General features: G+C 45.7%; 1 protein-coding gene across 2 annotated transcripts in view; it reads right to left on the reverse strand.

Moving 5' to 3' along the window:
* The window catches only part of ACSBG1 (acyl-CoA synthetase bubblegum family member 1), a 66,879-nt gene extending 47,459 nt beyond the window's left edge, over positions 1 to 19,420 (reverse strand). For both annotated transcript variants that reach the window (XM_025389561.1, XM_025389560.1), the window contains exon 1: positions 18,281 to 19,420. In XM_025389561.1, the coding sequence (XP_025245346.1) occupies positions 18,281 to 18,411 (131 nt within the window). In that variant the 5' untranslated portion in view covers positions 18,412 to 19,420. The remainder of the gene's footprint in view (positions 1 to 18,280) is intronic.
* Between the last annotated feature and the right edge of the window lie 396 nt (positions 19,421 to 19,816).

Raw genomic sequence — 19,816 nt, forward strand, 5'->3', positions numbered from 1 at the left:
ACAAAGTTCTCTGGGCACCAGAACATCAGAACATCTGGCTTCTAGCCCAGGCTCTGTTTCAGTTTTGTGACCTTGGGCAAGTCCCTGGTTCTTTCCAGGACTCTGTTTCGTCAGATGTCACAGATAAAGGGCCTTGTCATTTTCTATCTGTGACTGGTCATCTAGGGCTCTAGGCTGGAATCCTGCTGCATCAGGTAGGGACAAGGCTGCAAAGTTGGGTATTGCCAGGCTCCCAGGCCCAAGGGGGCAGAAGAAAACCAGACAGGAATAATCACAGTACTAGCTAGTAACTAACACATACCCAGCACTGCGTGTCAGGCAATGTTTCATGCAGCTTACACATGCAATCTTTGTAACAGCCCAATGAGGTACTATCACCACCCTCGATTTACAGATGAGGAAACTGAGATACAGAAAAATTATGGAAATTGCCAAGGTCCTTTGGTTAGCAGAGTCAGAATATAAACTTGGGCAAGTGGGTTCCAGAGTTTATGCTCCTAATAAGCCAGCCATACCCAATAGTCTCAGGCCTATTGGGTGACTGGGGTGGAGCAGGATAGGGACAAAGAATGGAGAGGTATAGAGAGTGAGGCACTTCAGGGTCCTCTAAACCCCTGCATCCAACCATTCATCCACCAGACCCTTTTGGAAAATGTTTTATATAAACAATGTGCATATATTAAATCATAATCCAGGTGTTTTCATATGTTGTATTGATGACAGACACAGAGAATGGCCAGTTGGTGGTTTTGGTCACCACAAGAAGGGCAGTGTGATGCTCAAAGCTGACATAATTCCAGCCCAAAGCAAAGGCTACTAGAAAATTACCATCTCCCCATTGCTTGTCATTTTTATTTGAAGTACCGCAAGTGTGACTTTAGGTACTCCTCTCCTAGGAGGGCCTTACTTAACCCATCTGTAAAATGGGGGAAGGGTGGATGGGATGGCCTATAAGTCCCAGCTCTCATGATAGGTGATTCTCTACCTTTCTTCCAGGGAGATGAGAAGAAGAAAGAACCCTGCCTATTCCTCAGACTCCAGAGGAACTTTATGGGGGTGAGGGTGAGGGTAGGGGTGAAGCTGGGGTGAGGCTTCCGCCAGTGGGGGCATTGTGCTCTGCAGTGGGCTAGTTCTGGCTCACAGACTTGCTCCCTGCCATGGAGGAGCCCAGGGTTTAAAGAGGAAGATAAAGAAACACATCCACAGCCTGTATAAGTAAGAGGCAGCTCTGAACATGGCAGGCAAAGGGGTCAGGCAGTGGGGACACAGAGCAGAAGGAGCCTGGCCTTTTAGGGGAATATTATTTCACTTTTTAAAAAGTGAGAACTAACATTTGATGAGCACTTAGTATGTGCCAGGCACTGTTCCAATTGCTTTACACAAATTAATTCATTTGATTATCTCTATCAAGTGGGTGCTGAATTATAATCCCTATTTTATGGGGAAATGGAAGCATAGAGATATGAAGTAACTTGCTAAAGGTTATACAGTTAGTAATGGGGATGGTTGAGTTTCAAATCGAGGCAATCTAACTTCAGATTGCATCTCCTTCTTTTTTTTGAGATGGAGTATCGCTCTGTTGCCTAGGCTGGAGTGCAGTGGCGTGATCTCAGCTCACTGCAACCTCTGCCTCCCAGGTTTAAGCAATTCTCCTGCCTCAGCCTCCCAAATAGCTGGGATCACAGGTGCCCACCATCATGACTGGCTAATTTTTGTATTTTTAGTACAGATGGGGTTTCACCACGTTGGCCACGCTGGTCTCGAACTCCTGACCTCAGGTGATCTGCCCATCTCGGCCTCCCAAAGTGCTGGGATTACAGGCATGAGCCACTGCACCGAGCCGCATCTTCTTAACCACTACCATATGCACTGCCTAAATTTAGGTGAAGCTCTACGAGGTCCTTGGCACCTCTCCATACAGCTCAGCAACACAGGATTTCCTAGGAAGCAATTGACTGGAATTGCTTAGCAGAGTGGCTAAGATACTTGGTTATTGTGCATGTATTTTTACTTGGTTATTGTGCATGGTGGTGTGTACCTGTGATCCCAGCTACTTGGGAGGCTGAGGAAGGAGAATCGCTTGAACCTGGGAGGGGAGGTTGCAGTGAGCCGAGATTGTGCCACTACATTCCAGTCTGGGTGACAGAGTAAGGCTTTGTCTCAAAAAAAAAAAAAAAAAAAAAAGTGAACTTGAAGACAAAATAGTAGAAATTATTCAATCCAAAGGGTAGAGAGAAAAAACTGTTTTTAACTTGAACAGCACAAAACATTGTTGAACGAAATTAAGGAAGACCTAAATAAATGGAAAGATGTCTCATGATCAAGAGACTTAATATTGTTAAGACGGTAATGCTCTCCAAATTTATCCACAGGTCAACACAATTCTTATCAAAATCCTAGCTGGCTTCTTTGCAGAAATTGACAAGCTAGTCCTAAAATTTGTATAAAAATTCAAGAGACCTGGCTGGGAGCCATGGCTGATGCCTGTAATCCCAGCACTTTGGGAAGCTAAGGCAGGTGGATCACGAGGTCAGGAGATCGAGACCATTCCTGGCTAACACGGTGAAACTCTGTCTCTACTAAAAATACAAAAAATTAGCCGGGCGTGGTGGCGGGGGCCTGTAGTCCCAGCTACTCAGAAGGTTGAGGCAGGAGAATGGCGTGAACCCGGAAGGCGGAGCTTGCAGTGAGCTGAGATCACGCCACTGCACTCCAGAATCTGGGTAACAGAGTGAGACTCTGTCTCAAAAAACAAACAAAAGATTCAAGAGACCTAAAATAGTCAAAACATTCTTGAAAAAGAACAAAGTTGAAGGATTTGCACTTCCTGATTTGAAAACATATTGAAAACTTACAGTAATTAAGACAATAAGGTACTGGCATAAGGACAGACATATAGGTGAATGAAATAGAATTAAGAATTCAGAAATCAATTCACATTTACAGTGAACAGATTTTCAAGAAGGCTACCAAGACAATCCAATGGGAAAAAAATTGTCTTTTCAACAAATAATGCTGGGACACATGCCAAAAATAAATAAATAAAGTTCGATTCTTTCCTCATACCACAGACAAAATTAACTTAGATGTAGCAAAGATGTAAACGTAAATGCTAGAACTGTAAAAATATTAAAAGAAAATATTAATAAATCTTTGTGACCTTGTGTTAGGCGAGCTTTTTTAGATAAGGTGAAAAAGCACACAAACAAAACAAATAATTAGACTTCATCAAAATTAAAACCTGATGTGCTTCAAAGGACATCACCAAGAAAGTGAAAAGTTAACCCACAGAATTGGAGAAAACATTTGCAAATCATACATGTGATAAGGAAATTATATCTAGAATATATAAAGAAGTCATACAAATCAATAAGAAGACAAATAATCCAATTAAAACTGAGCAAAGGATTTGAATAGACATTTCTCCAAAGAAGATATGCAAATGTACAACAAGCACATTAAAAGATGCCTGACATCATCAGCCACCGCGAAATGCAAATCAAAATCACAGTTAGATAGCACTTCATACCTGGTAGGATGGCTATGAATAAGAAGATAATAAGTGTTGGCAAGAATGTGGAGAAATTAGAACCCTCCTATACTGCTGGTGGGAATGCAGATACTTTGGAATACCATCTGGCAGTTCCTCGAAAGGTTACGCATAGAGTTACCATATGATCCAGCAATTCCACTCCTTTGTATATACCCAAGAGAAATGAAAACAGATGTTCACACAAAAACTTGTACATAGCCCGGTGCGGTGGCTCACGCCTGTAATCCCAGCACTTTGGGAGGCCGAGACGGGTGGATCACAAAGTTGGGAGATCGAGACCATCCTGACTAACACGGTGAAACCCCGTCTCTACTAAAAATACAAAAAATTAGCGGGGCGTGGTGGCGGGTGCCTGTAGTCCCAGCTACTGGGGAGGCTGAAGCAGGAGAATGGCGTGAACCTGGGAGGCGGAGCTTGTGGTAAGCTGAGATCGCGCCACTGCACTCTACAGCCTGGGCCACAGAGTAAGACTCCACCTCAAAAAAACAAAAAGAAACAAAAACAAAACCCAAAAAACTTGTACATAAATGTTCACAGCAGCACTTTTCATAATAGCCTAAACATTAAAACAACCCTGAAGGGGGCCTGCCCCTCCACACCTGTGAGTATTTCTCCTCAGGAGGGGTAAGAGACTGAGAAAAGAAATAAGACACAGAGACAAAGTATAGAGAAAGAACAGTGGGCCCAGCGGACCCGTACACTCAGCATGCAAGGACCTGCACCAGCACCGGTCTCTGAGTTCCCTCAGTATTTATTGATTACTATTTTCACTATCTAGGCAAGGGGAGTGCGGCAGAATGGGGTGAACAGGGTGATAGTGGGGAGAAGATCAGCAGGAAAACATGTGAGTAACAGAATCTGCGTCATAAATAGTCATAAATAAGTTCGAGGGAAGGTACTGTGCCCAGATGTGCACTTAGGCTAGATTTATGTTTCTCTTTACCCAAACATCTCAGTGTAAGCAAAGAGTAACAGAACAGTATTGCTGCCAGCATATCTCTCCTCCAGCCACTCGGCGGTTTTCTCCTATCTCAGAATAGAAGGAACAGTCGACTTTACAGGAGACATTCCGTTCCCAGGGATGTGCGGGAAACAGAGGCCTTCCTCTTATCTCAACTGCAAGAGGTCTTCCTCTTCTACTATCTCCTCAGCACAGACCCTTTATGTGTGTTGGGCTGGGGGATGGTTAGGTCTTTCCGTTCCCACGAGGCCATATCTCAGGCTGTCTCAATGGGGGGAAACCCTGGACAATACCCAGGCTTTCTTGCGCAGAGGTGCCTGCGGTTTTCCACAGAGCATCGTGTCCCTGGTTAATAAAGAATGGAGAATGGCGATGACTTTTGCCAAGCATACTGTCTGCAAACATATTGTTAACAAGTCACATCCTGCACAGCCTTAAATCCCTTAAACCTTGATTCAATACAGCACATGTTTCTGTGAGCACAGGGCAAAATGGAGTTTCTTATGTCTACCTTTTCTACATAGACACAGTAACAATCTGATATCTCTTTCTTTTCCACCCACACAACCCAAATGTCCATCAATTGAGGAATGGGTAAACAAAATGTGGTATGTCCACATAATAGAATATTATTTGGTCATACAAAGAATGAAGTACTGATACACGCTACGACATGGATGAATCTTGAAAACATTATGTTAAGAGAAAGAAGTCAGTCACAGTAGATCATATATTGTATTAGTCCACTTAAATGAAATGTCTTAAAAGTGAATCTATAGAGACAAGCTGTAGTAGGTTTGTGGTTTCTTAGAGCTGGGGGGATTGAGGAGAAACAGGAAGTAACTACTAATGGGTATAGGGTTCCTTTTTTAAGATAATGAAAATATTCTAAAATTGGTTGTTAGGCTGGATGCGGTGGCTCACACCTGTAATTCCAGCACTTTGGGAAGCTGAAGTGGGAGAATCACTTGAGGGCAGGAGTTCAAGACCAGTCTGGGAAACATAGTGAAACCTTGTCTCTACAAATCATAAAACAAATTAGCCAGACATGGTGGCAGGTGCCTGTGGTCACAGTTACTTGGGAGGCTGAGGCAGGAAGATCACTTGAGCCCAGGCAGTGAGCCAGGTTTATGCCACTGCACTCTAGCCTGGGTGACCCAGCGAGATCCTGTCTCAAAATAATAATCTAAAAAAGATAATATTTTAAAAGCAACCAAAGCAGAGGTGAGGTGGGATGGAGTGGGGAGGACACATTACATAAAAGGAAACTGATACAAATGATAACTGACTTTTCATAAGAAACAATGAAGACCAAAAGATATTGTAACAGTATTTTAAAGTGCTAAAATAAGTAAATGATCAAACCAGAATTCTTTTCCAGTAAATATATCCTCAAAAAATAAGGTGAAAAAATGACATTTTTATTTAAATAGAAGATGGGAGGATTTGTCACCAGGAAACTGGTGAGGTTGCTTGAAATCTTACCTGCAAATTATTTAACACTTGTCCCAATAATAGGTAGAATCTCATTTCCCTCTCTTAGAATCTGGGCTGGCCTTATCACTGGCTTCTAACTAACACAATGCACGGAAAGTAACCTATATGACTTCTAAGGCTAAGTCATAAAAAGCAATGCAGTTGCCACCTGACTCTCTCAGGGCACATGCTTTTTGGATCCCTGATCTACCATATCAGAAGTCTGGCTACCTTGAACAAGTGATGTTGGAGTGATGCTACATGAACAAGCATGTGAAGAAACCACACAGAAATAGAGGCGCTGGACAATGAGAGCACATGGACGTAGGGAGGGGAACAACACGCACTGGGGCCTATTAGGGGGTGGGGTGGGGGGAGAAACAACATCAGGAAAAATAGCTAATGCATGCTGGGCTTAATACCTAGGTTTTAAGTATTGGTTTGATAGGTACAGCAAACCACCACGGCACACATTTACCGATGTAACAAACCTGCACATCTGCGCATGTACCACAGAACCAAAAATTAAAATAAATTTTAAAAAAAATAGAGACACTGAAGGGCCCAGCTATTCCAAATCCTAGTTTAATGAGTCTTCCTATTTCAGGCACCAGATGTGATAAAGAAGACTTTGACCTGTCCCTAGCCTCAGCCACCAGCTGCCATGTCACAGACACTCAAAGAGCTTATGGAGAGGCCCATTGGTAAAGAACTAAGGTCTCTGGCTAACAGCCAGTGTGGTAAATTGAAAATGTCCCTCAAAAGTTATCCACATAGTGTTACCATGTGACCCAGCAAGTTGAAAGCTGTTAAAATTAACTTAAATGGCAAAAACTTGGAAAAGATTTGAAGATGTAATTAAATGAAGGATCTTGAGACCGAAAGATTACCTCGTATTATCCAGTTGGGCTCTAAATTCAATCACATGTATTCTTGCAAGTGGGAGCAGAGAGAGATTTGACATGCACAGAAGAGAAACAATGTGACCACAGAGGCAGAGATGGGAGTGATGCAACTACAAGACAAGAGTGGAATGCTGGAGCACCAGGAGCTGGAAGAGGCAGGGAGCAGATTCTGCCGTAGAGCCTCTGGAGGAAAAGCAGTCCTCCTGACACCTTGACTTTAGCCCACTGAAACCAATTTTGAACTTCTGTCTTCCAGAACTGGGAAAGAATAAATATCTGTTGTCCCATCCTGGCTAACACGGTGAAACCCCGTCTCTACTAAAAATGCAAAAAATTAGCCGGGCAAGGCGGCGGGCGCCTGTAGTCCCAGCTACTCGGGAGGCTGAGGCAGGAGAATGGCGTGAACCCGGGAGGCGGAGCTTGCAGTGAGCCGAGATCGCGCCACTGCACTCCAGCCTGGGCGACTAAGCGAGACTCTGTCTCAAAAAAAAAAAAAAAAAAAAAAAATATATATATATATATATATATATCTGTTGTCTTAAGCCACCAAGTTTGTGGTAATTGTTATAGTGCAGTGGGAAACTCACACATCCGGTGAGAAACAGGTTTGTCAACAACTTCATGAGTGAGATTGAAAGCAGGTCTTACCACTCCAGATGGCTGTTACCCTGGCTGACACCTGGACTGAAACATCATGAGAGACCTGAGCCAGAACCACTCAGCTAAGTTGCTCCTTTTTTTTTTTTTTTAAAGAAAAAAAAGAAATGTATTCAGGCTGAAGGGACTTGGCCCTGATGGAAACATGAATCTACACAAAGGAATGGTGATCACTGTAAATGCTAAATATATTGGGAATAAAAGAAGAATCTCCACTCTTACTGTCTCTACTCAACATTACATTTGGAGATCCTAAAAGATGCAATAAGGCAAGAATTAAAAGGGAAAATACTGGAAAGGAAGAAGTAAAACTTTTTATTAACAGATACCAAAATTTTGAACATAAAAGTCTTAGGGGAATCTACAAAAAAAAGTGTTTGAATTAATAAATAAATTTGGTATGGTTGCAGGATATATGGTCAATATTTAAAAATCAGTTATATTTATACTAACAGCAACTGACTAGAAAATTAAATTTAAAATACAGTTTTAGCTAGGCACGGTGGCACACACCTGTAATCCCAGCACTTTGGGAGGCCAAGGCAGGTGGATCACCTGAAGTCAGGAGTTTGAGACCAACCTGGCCAACATGGTGAAACCCCGTCTCTACTAAAATTACAAAAAAATTAGCCTGGCATGTTGGTGGGCACCTGTAACTTCAGCTGCTTGGGAGGCTGAGGCATGAGAATTGCTTGAACCTAGGAGGCAGAGGTTGCAGTGAGCCAAGATCACACCATTGTACTACAACCTGGGCAACAAGAGTGAAACTCTGTCTCAAAAAATAAATAAATAAATAAATAAAAATAAATTTAAAAATAAAATAAATTAGTTTTCATAGCAACAAAAACATAAAATTTCTAGAAATGTTTAAGAAAAAAATGTGCAAGATATCTACACCGAAAGGTATAAAACATGGTTGAGACAAATCAAAGACCTAAATTAATGGAAATGCATACCATGTTCATGGATCAGATGATTCATCCAATTTGAAATATAGAGTCAATTTATTCCCAGTCAAATTTCAAACAGTCTTTTTTTAGTAAACTGACAAGATGATTCTACATTTTACATAGAAGTACAAAGGATCTAGTATATTAGGAATCTATTATTATGTAACAAATATCCCAAAATGTAGTGGCTTAAAAAAAACAAACACTATCTCACAATTTCTATGGGTTAGGAATCTAGGTATAGGCTAGCTCTGGCTCAAAGTGTCTCCTAGGGTTACTGTCAAACTGTCAACCAGGGCTGCAGTCTTCATATGAAGGCTCAGTGGAGGAGAATAAGCTTCCAAAAGCAGACTCGTGATTGTTGGCAGGATTCAGTTCTTTGCAGGTTGTTGTCAATCCCTCCCTGAATGTTGGCCAGAGGTCTCCCTTAGGTCCTTACCACATAAGTCTGTCTTAGAGTGAGCAAGAAAGAAAATGAAAGAGAGCAATCAAAATGAAAGCCACAGTATTTTTGTAGTCTAATCTCTGAAGTGAAATCCCATCACTTTTTGTAATTATACACTTTTAGTTCTTTTAAAATGTAAAATTAAATTGTTATTGACTACAGGGTTATTTTTATGGTCATAATAAAAATTACATAGAAATAAAAAAAAAGAAATCCCACCACTTCTGCCATATTCTATGTTAGAAATGAATCACTAGATCCAGCCCATGTTCTAGGGTAGATGATTACACAAGAATTCAAAAGTCAAGAATATCAGAGGGCAAGAATCATTGAGCAATATCTTAGAGGCTGCATACTGCACCTAGCATAGATAAAACAATCTTGTAGGGGGAAACAATTCACAAAGTTAGAGGACCAACACTACCTGATTTCAAGATTTAGTATAAGACTGTAGTAGTGGGCCAGGTGCAGTGGCTCTGGCCTGTTCATCCCAGCACTTTGGAAGGCCAAGGTGGGAAGATCACTTCAGGCCAGGAGTTCAAGGCCAGCCTGGGCAATGTAGCAAGACCCCATCTCTTAAAAAAAAAAAAAAAACTTTTAAAAAGCTATAGAATGAAGACAGTATGGTATTATATAGAGAAATAATTGCTAAATGGAAGAAAATCCAGAAATAGGCTGACACAAATGTGGTAAATTTTAGATAAAGGAGCCAAGCAATTTCATGTGGGAAATAGTAGAACACATAGAAAAAAAAAAAAAATATAGGCCGGGCGCGGTGGCTCAAGCCTGTAATCCCAGCACTTTGGGAGGCCGAGACGGGCGGATCACGAGGTCAGGAGATCGAGACCATCCTGGCTAACACAGTGAAACCCCGTCTCTACTAAAAATACAAAAACTTAGCCGGGCGAGGTGGCAGGCGCCTGTAGTCCCAGCTACTCGGGAGGCTGAGGCAGGAGAATGGCGTGAGCCCGGGAGGTGGAGCTTGCAGTGAGCTGAGATCCGGCCACTGCACTCCAGCCTGGGTGACAGAGCGAGACTCCGTCTCAAAAAATAAAAAAAAATAAAAAAAAATAAAAAAAAATAAAATAAAAAAAAATATATATATATATACACACACACATGTATATATGACCTTGAAATAGCAAAGATTTCTTAGAGAGGGCACAATAGCACTAACCATAGAAGAAAAAAACTAGGTAAATTGGGCTTTATTAAATAAAAAAAAAATTTGCTCATCAAAAGACACACCATTGGCCGGGGGTGGTGGCTCACACCTGTAATCCCAGCACTTTGGGAGGTTGAGGTGGGTGGATCACTTGAGGTCAGGAGTTCAAGACCAGACTGGGCAACATGGTGAAACCCGGTCTCTACTAAAAATACAAAACTTAGCTGGGCATGGTGCCACACGCCTTTAGAACCAGCTGCTCAAAGGCTGAGGCACGAGAATTGCTTGAACCCAGGAGGCGGAGGCTGCAGTGAGCCAATATCACACCACTGCACTCTAGCCTGGGCAACAGAGCGAGACCCTGTCTCAGAAAAAAAAAAAAGGCACACAATTTAGAAAATGAAGATAAGGCCGGGCGCGGTGGCTCAAGCCTGTAATCCCAGCACTTTGGGAGGCCGAGATGGGCGGATCATGAGGTCAGGAGATCGAGACCATCCTGGCTAACACGGTGAAACCCCGTCTCTACTAAAAAATACAAAAAACTAGCCGGGCGAAGTGGCGGGTGCCTGTAGTCCCAGCTACTGGGGAGGCTGAGGCAGGAGAATGGCGTGAACCCGAGAGGAGGAGCTTGCAGTGAGCTGAGATCCGGCCACTGCACTCCAGCCTGGGCGACAGAGCGAGACTCTGTCTCAAAAAAAAAAAAAAAAAAAAAGAAAATGAAGATAAGCCACAAACTGGGAAAAAATATTTGTAATACATGTATCTGACAAAATATAACCAGAATATATAAAGAATGCCTACAAATCAATAATAAAAGGATTAAGGACCCAATTACAAAATGAGCTACAGATTTGAAAAGATAATTTACAAAAGAAGACATGGAAATAACCAATAAGCACATGAAAATATGCTCAATGTCACTGACCATCAGGGAAATGTAAGTTAAAACCACAGCAAGATGTCACTATCCACCCACCAGAATGAAACTAAAAAGAGTAACAATACCCAGTGTTGACAAAGATGTGGAAACTTCTGGCAGCTTCTTTAAGCACACACCTATCTTCTGACCCAGTAAGTCTATTCCTAGGGATTTAGCCAAGAAAATGAGAACATATGTCCACAAAAACACCTTATACAGGCCAGGCGCGGTGGCTCAAGCCTGTAATCCCAGCACTTTGGGAGGCCGAGACGGGTGGATCACGAGGTCAGGAGATTGAGACCATCCTGGCTAACACGGTGAAACCCCGTCTCTACTAAAAAATACAAAAAACTAGCCGGGCGAGGTGGCGGGCGCCTGTAGTCCCAGCTACTTGGGAGGCTGAGGCAGGAGAATGGCGTAAACCTGGGAGGCGGAGCTTGCAGTGAGCACCCCAGCCTGGGTGACAGAGCGAGACTCAGTCTCAAAGGAAAAAAAAAAAAACACCTTATACAAGAATTTCATAGCAGCTTTATTCACAAAATCTTAAAACTGGAAACAACTCAAATGCCCATCAATAGATTAATGGATAAAAAAATTGTAGTATAGCCATACAATGGAATTCTACTTAAACGTACAGATGAATGAACTACTGAGATACTTAGCAATACTGATCAATCTCACAAACATTTCGATGAGTGCAAGGAGTCAGACAAGTAATGTTCTGTGTGATCCCATGCATGCCATCCTCAAGAACAGCTGGAACGCTGGCTGTTCAGAACAGTGGTTACTTATGGGAAAAGGAGGGTGAAGACTGATTAATTGACTGATCTCCTGCCTTAGCCTCCTGAGTAGCTGGGACTATAGATGCATGCACCTCCACACCCAGCTAACATCTAAATTCTTATTTTACAGCTGTTTGGGACCAGAGTTTGAGCTAGGCCCTAGATAGCCTTCACATGGTCACAACCTTTACAGTTTCCAAAGGACCTTCCCAGCCCTGTTCTAAAGTGTTCCTCACAGGCTCCCTTGCAAGAAGCCAGAATTGTCTGGGTAGGAGGCCAGAGCTGGGATCCAGGGGTCTCTTATAGGACCCAGTGTGAGATAGGATTTTTTTTCTGCCACCACTGGCCCTAGATGAAACTGTGATTTTGCAGGGATGAAGAGGTAAGTAGTGAGTTCCCCTTCCCTGGAGGTAATCAAGTCAGAGTAGATTGATAATATGTGAATACTGTAATACAGTGGGTTGGACTTAGTGACCTAAAAAACCTGCTTGCCTGGTTCTCTGCCATTCAGGGGCTTGCCTGGAGACAGTGATTTAGCTTTGGGCCCAGATCCTGATTTCAGGTCAGTTTGAGCTCTGCTGCCCCTGGCTAAAATCTCTGCAGCTCCTGCAAGGACTAGAGCTGGCTTGGGCTGACTTGCATCCGGAAGTTATCCAGATCTGTACTCAGAAGTCTAGGACCAGTGTTCGTTTGCCCTAGAGACTCACGCTTTCCACGGATGTGCCTGACCCTTTGATCTTGGGCTCTTGACACCAGCACTTTGATTTCCTGTGGCTTTTACATGATAGTCCCAAATCTGCCCTGTTCCCACTGCCTTTTAGTTTCTTGAACACTACAAGTGCCATCCCACCTTGGGGGCTTTGCACATGCTGCACCCATTTCCTAGAAAGTTCTTCCCCTAACCAACTCCTACTCCTGTTTCAGGTCTCAGTTTAAATATTGCTTTACCAGGAGAGCCTGCAACAACCCTCAAGACCAAGTCAGATCTTCGTTATATTCCCTCTGTCTTTTTTTGTTTTTTTAATTATCAACATTTTAAAAAAATGTTTTTATTGTGGTAAAATACATGTAACATAAAATTTTCCATTTGAAATATTTTTAAGTGTATAATTCAGTGGCATTGATTATATTCCCTTTTTTTTTTTTTAAATTCCTTCATGGCACCTGTCACAATTACAGTGTAATTGAACAATTATTTGTTAATGTCTGTCTTCCCTGTGAGCATGCAAACTCCTTAAGGTACAGACTTGTTTTTGTTTTCTGTTATATTCTTCAGTGCTTAGCACAATGCCTGCTTATTCTACAATAAATAATTTTGAATAAATGAATGTATTCTTATCAAAAAGAGAGAAAAACAATAAAGAAACCAAAACATGAAACAACAACTGTGTTTCAATATCACGGGAAGTGGGCAGTGGGAGTGGGAAGAATTTCAGCACTAGAAAGCCCAGATAGTCCATGTTTAAGGACACCTGTGTTCTTTCAGTGACATTCGCCTTGCGATTGCCCCTCCTAGGCTAGCACACGCCAGAGAGGCAGAGCTCACTCCCTGTCATCCTGGGAAAACTCTGTCCATGGGAACAGCCTTGCTCACACAGCTTGTAGCTGCCTCCTGCGACTGTTCCACATCCCTAGCTCTTAGGGGGCTCCTCTCTGCACCCAGTCTTTGGGTAGGCAGTGCCGGGAGAGTCAGCTAGGAGCCCAGAGTGAGTGTGGTCAGTTCAGAGCCTGACAGCCCTCCCTGGGCCAGATGGGACCCTTGGAGCTCCCAAGTCCTGGCCTCCTGCCTCCACCTCACCCCTAGTCCAGCCTGTACTCACTGCTGCTAGATTCACAAACCCCAAACCAGGCTCTCCCTGGGCTTCTGCTGCTTGCACCCCTCCCAGAGCTCCTGAGTGCCTCCTCCTTTGGGCCTGGCTGCCCTTAGTCTGGCCACGTCAACCTCTCTAGGCGCAGGAGTTAGCCGGACCCCAACCTGACCAGTCTGATGGCCACTCGTAACATCTCCACAACCATGCCTTTGGTCAGCACAGTGCCCTGCTTGCCATCCGGGCATCCACAGCCTTTCAAACCCAGGATGGACTGTCCTCTTCTTAGGTTCCTTCCCAAGCCCTTCCTCCACAATGGGCTTCCTTAGGCTCAGGGAGACTGGTGTCTCCACTGGACAGAGGGCTTCCCAGGGTTGGGATCCATGCCCTGGGCAGGCTCAAGGGGTGTCCCTGATGGAGGACATGGTCTACAGCCACAGCCTCAAGGGCACAGAACACAAGCTGCCAGAGCAGGGCCAGTGTCAGCTCAGGCCCCATTGGTTTTGCCTCTCCTGGCCCCGGCCTGGCTGTTTCCTCCGGACACCTGCCCCAATCACTCGGATCCAGCCCTGCAACTGGTGTGGCAGGAAAGGGAACTCTCGTGGTCAGGGCAGGGTGCAAGCTCTCCTCTGGCTCTCAGCCTCCCCTTTCTTCCACCTTCTGTCTTCCCCTCTGCAACACTGGGAATCGGGGGGAAGATAAGCCCCTCTCGGGCTATGGAGGAATGCAGACCCGCCTTTCCCCAGGAGCAGCTGCCATGGCCACAAGGTCAGGGCAAATGGGCAGGTCTGAGATAGAGCCCTTCTGATATGGTCTGGCTGTGTCCCCACCCAAATCTCATCTTGAATTCCCATGTGTTGTGAGAGAGAACAGGTGGGAGGTAATTGCATCATGGGGGCAGGTCTTTCCCATGCTGTTCGCATTATAGTAAGTCACACGAGATCTGATGGTCATTATAAGGGGGAGTTTTTCTGCTCAAGCTCTCTTGTCTTGTCTGCTGCCATATGAGACGTGCCTTTCATCTTCTGCCATGATTGTGAGGCCGCCCCAGCCACATGGAACTGTAAGTCCGATAAACCTCTTTCTTTTGTAAACTTCCCTGTCTCCGATATGTCTTTATCAGCAGCGGGAAAACAGACTAATACACCTTCCTTCCTGGAGTTGGCCTGGAGGAGCAGAGAAGCAGAAAGGGGCATCACAGTGGCGGCAAGAACAATGATCTCTCTGCCTTATGTATTTACCTATTTTTTGAGACAGGGTCTTGCTGTGTCACCCAAGTGGAGTGCAGTGGTGCCATCATAGCCTGACCTCCTGGGCTCAACTGATTCTCCCACGTCAGCCTCCTGAGTAGCTGGGACCACAGGTATGTGCCACCACATCTGGCTAATTTTTTTTTTTCTTTTTTTGAGACGGAGTTTCACTCTTGTTGCCCAGGCTGGAGTGCAATGGTGCAATCTCAGCTCACCACAACCTCCGCCTCCGAGGTTCAAGCAGTTCTCCTGCCTCAGCCTCTCGAGTAGCTCGGATTACAGGCATGCGCCACCAGGCTTGGCTAATTTTTTTTTTTTTTTGTATTTTTTTAGTAGAGATGGAGTTTCTCCATGTTGGTCAGGCTGGTCTCGAACTCCCGACCTCAGGTGATCTGCCCACCTTGGCCTCCCAAAGTGCTGGGATTACAGGCGTGAGCCACTGTGCTCGGCCTTTTTTGTATTTTTTTAAGCAAATTTTTGTATTTTTCATAGAGACGGGGTTTCGCCATGTTACCCAGGCTGGTCTTAAACTTCTGGGCTTAAACAATCCACCCGTTTTGCCCTACCAAAGTGCTGGAATTACAGGTGTGAGCCACTGTGCCCAGCCTATTTTTTATTTTTATTGTTTTTTTTGAGACAGAGTCTTGCTCTGTAGTCCAGGCTAGAGTGCAGTGGCCATAGCTCATTGCAGCCTCACACTCCTGAGCTCCAGTGATCCTCCCACCTCAGCCTCCTGAGTAGCTGGGACTACAGATGCACACCATCATGCCTGGCCAATTTTTAAATTTTTAGCAGAGACAAGGTCTTGCTTTGTTGCCCAGACTGGTCTTGAACTCCTGCACTCAAGCAATCTTCCTTCCTTGGCCTTCCAAAGTGCTAGAATTACAGGTATGAGCCACTGCACCTGGCTCTCTCTGACTTTAGAACAATGTTTAACAAGAATTAAGTTCTTTCCTCACAGCTGCTCTGCAAGAATGTCAGAGCAGGTTTGGCTTCCCTGTTTGACAGATGGGGAAACTGAGGCTCAGAGAAGGTGTCTTGCCAAGGGTCACAGAATGGGTTAGGAGCAGAGCTGGACTGGAACCCAAGGCATGTGCCCTCCAGGCTGCTGCTAAGAGCATTCCAGGATATCGCTATAAGGGTTACTATGCCTGTGATGGGTAACTCTTGTGCTTTGAAAACATTTTCATACACATCAGTTGGTGGAATCCACCCAATTTTTCTGCAGTGTCAATGAAGTTCAGGCATTTTATATTTATTTGCACAGAGGATGCTATTGAGGCCCAGAGAGGTTAAACAATGTATCCAAAGTCACTCAGCAAGAAAGTAGTCGAACTGGCACTCCAACTCTTGGGTTTTTAGCCTTTCTCTTTCCCTACAGGGTCCCAAGACCCATTTACCCTTTCAGGAGGGAGTCCTCCTCTGCACAAGCCTAGGGTTCTGCCTCAAGTTTGCCTACCTTCCTTCAGTGATGTCTGCAAAACAAGCCCGGGCCTCTGTGAGCCTTGCAGGGCACACAGGACCCTCTGCCACCCCTATTCACCATAGGCCTGAGACATGGACGTCAAAGCCACTGGGCTCCTGAGCCCTACTTGGCCCCTCACTCATAGCGAGCAGAAGACCCTGAGATCCTGCAGACCTTGATTTTTGTTTTCAAGGGCTCCCCTGGCCCTGGCTGTCCTCATGCCTGTCTACCCCTGCTCTGGACACATTTGTTTCCTTTTTTTTTTTTTTTATGAGATGGAGTTTTGCTCTTGTGGCCCAGGCTGGAGTGCAGTGGCACGGTCTTGGCTCACTGCAATCTGCACCTCCCGGGTTCAAGCGACTCTTCTGCCTCAGCCTCCTGAGTAGCTGGGATTACAGGCATGTAACACCACCTGGCTAATTTTTGTATTTTTAGTAGAGACGGAGTTTCATCACATTGGGCAAGCTGGTCTCGAACTCCTGACCCCGGGCAATCCACCCGACTCAGCATCCCAAAGTGCTGGGATTACAGGCGTGAGCCATTGTGCCTGGTCTCTGGACACATTTCGATGTGCTCCTCTGAGCATCTCGCCTGGCCTTCCTGCTCTCTGAGCCCACAAGCCCCAGGGAGGAGTGGAAGTGCCAGGATACCAGGGCCCAGAGGAGATCCTGAATCTGCCCTAAGGTGAGGAAGTCAGTCCAACTTTCCTCCAGGGGCCCTTGACCCTCTGTGCGTCTGACCTATGCCCAGGGATGAGCTGGCCCTCATGCTCCTGGAGGCTTTGCAGGGAGGAGTCCTTGCTTCTGGGAGAACGGGAGTCCACTTTGGCTTAGCAGGGTCCTCCAGAGACCCAGGGCACGGCCCAGCTGCCAGCCCTTGGAGGGGCCTCTGCATCTCTGAGGTGTGTTAACATCTGTTCCCATTTCCCTCTATCTTCCTTCCCCATAACCTCCCATCAGGACAGTGGCCATAGTCTTGGAAGCTCAGACACTGGCATTTCCTCCCCATTACTACAGAGGGCTCGGGTCCTGGCATTTAGCTCCTGTCCTCCCCGGTTCTATGCGCCCACCATCCAGACTTCTCCCATCCCCATACTTCCTATCTTGCTTTGCTAGGTCGTTCTCTCTGCCGACTGCTCTTGTCTCCACTCTGACTGTCAAGGTCCATCTCAGGCGCCCCAGTTAGAAGCCTCCCTCTCTCTGCCCCTTAGCCTGTGCCCCTTCTGGACACAAATCACAGTGTGTGTGTTTGTGTGTGTGTGTGTGTGTGCGCGCACGTGCCTGCCTTCTTCCTGCCTCCTGACCAGGGCATCCCAGGGCTGGGACTGAGTCCCATCTTCTCAGGATCCCCTACTCCCTGGATGGATAGGGCCTGGGCCAGGGTGGGCATTGGTGAATGCCTGACACATTGAATCAGCTTCCTCTGAATCACAGATCACTGGAATATACACAGTGGAAGGGCTTTAGGGAAACCTCAGCCACTGCACTCATATTCAGACAGGGAAGCTACAGCCCAGAGGGGCAAAGGGACTTGCCAAGGTCACACAGCAAACCGGAGTGAGAACCTCTGGCTCCCCGACAAAACTTGTCTGTCTTTGACACCTGCAGGCAAAAGGCCCCCTTGAGAAGACAGGGAAATGTTCTTCTTGACTAAAAATTTCCTCCTCCATCCAATTGAGATCCAACGGGTCTCCCACTGCAGCCCCAGCTCATACCCCTGGGATGTGCCTCATTCTTTGATGAGCCTTTCTTGGCTATGCAAAGTAACCCTCCAAATGACTGGTTCTTCTTCCATCTTACGGATTGCCCAGATCCTTCCCTTCATTTCCCAGGTGAAGAAACTGAGGCTCAGAGAGAGAAGCAACTTGCCCAAGTTCACACAGCAGAGTAAAGTCTAGAACTCGGCCCACAGGTGCAGTGTGCAGAAACCCAACCACCGACTTACCTGGTTTTCAATTTTTCTTGGGTGGTCCCCACAGTCATGTCCTGCCGGCTCTCCTGTGGGGTCTCTCTGCTGTCCAGCATGCTGGGGTCCCCGTGTGGGCAGCCGTATCCAGCTCCAGAATTGCGTGGCATCTGCCTCGGGCTTCCACTGAAGACAGCTCAGTCACCCACTGTGAGAGGCTGGCCTTGAGTGGGCAGCGGGGGCAGGCATGGGGCGGGGGGAGGCGGCAACTAGAGTGACCCAAAGAGGCTCATTTCCTCTCTATTTTTAGAAGTTAAAAAAAAAAAAAAAGCTCCTCAGTGAAGTTTCTCAGAATTAAAACTTTCCTCTTCTTTGTGGTTTTGTTTCACTCAAGATGAGGAGAATTTCAATGAAGCCAGTGTTCTTTTTGATGCAAATCTGCTCCGCTTCTCCCAGGAGGTCTGGCCAATGGGCTCAGGGCTTCTGGGCCCCCAGAAAACCTCCTCACTGGCTTTAAAAGGCCATAGTGGTTCTCAGCACAAATCCAGACCCATATCCTGAAGTGGCTGCTACCCCTGGCTGCATACACTCTGCACTCTTGACTTGCAGTCTGCCGAATGCTGCCCTGGGAGGGATCTCACCCACTCAGTCCACCTCCCCCAGGTCCTGCGTGGAGGCTGGAGATCTGAGGAGGGAGCCCACCCCGGCGGAAGGAAGGAGACATTTCCAACACTGAGAACTGTCACATGGTCTATAGAAGCATTTGCACTGAAGACATGATAGAGGCAACCGAGGAATGTGACTTTCCAGGGACATCTGAATAGAAGCCGGGACCTGCGCCTTCTTTTAAAGGAAGGAAGCATGTTACGGGTGGGTTTTCAGGCAGCCATAAAGAGATGGGAAATTCACATAGGACAAGGCCTTTTTCTGAATACCAAAAGTCTCACCTCTAAGACCGTGTATTCATTCCCCAGGGCTGCTGTAACAAAGTTCCACAAGTTGGATGGCTTCCAACAACAGAAATATATTCTCTCATGGCTCTGGAGGCCAGATGTTGGAAATGAAGATGTGCGCAGGGCCACACTCCGTCTAGGGGCTGTGGGCAGACTCTTCTTTGCCTCTCTCCCAGCTGCTGGTGGTCACTGGCCATCCTGGGTGTTCCTTGGCTTGCATGTGCATCTCTCCAGCCTCTGCCTCTGTCCTCACATGGCTGTCTTTCCTCTGTGTCAATGCCTTGGTCCATTTTCTGTTGCTGTCACTGAATACCTCAGACTGGGTAATTCATAATGAAAATAGGCTGGGTATGGAAGCTCATGCCTTTAATCTCAGCACTTTGGAAAGCCAAGGTGGGAGGATCGCTGGAGCCTAGGAGTTCAAGACCATCCTGAGCAACATAGTGAGACTTTGTATCTTCAAAAAATAAAACAAAAGTAGCTGGGTTCCACGCCGTGGTGTGCGCCAGTGGCCCCAGCCACTTGGGAGGCTGAGGTGGGATGATCACTCAAGTCTGGGAGGTTGAGACTGTAGTGAGCCATGATTGCACCACTGCACTCTAGCCTGGGCAACCAGAGTGAG

The sequence above is a fragment of the Theropithecus gelada genome, chromosome 7a (assembly GCF_003255815.1).
Source record: "Theropithecus gelada isolate Dixy chromosome 7a, Tgel_1.0, whole genome shotgun sequence".
NCBI lineage: Eukaryota > Metazoa > Chordata > Mammalia > Primates > Cercopithecidae > Theropithecus > Theropithecus gelada.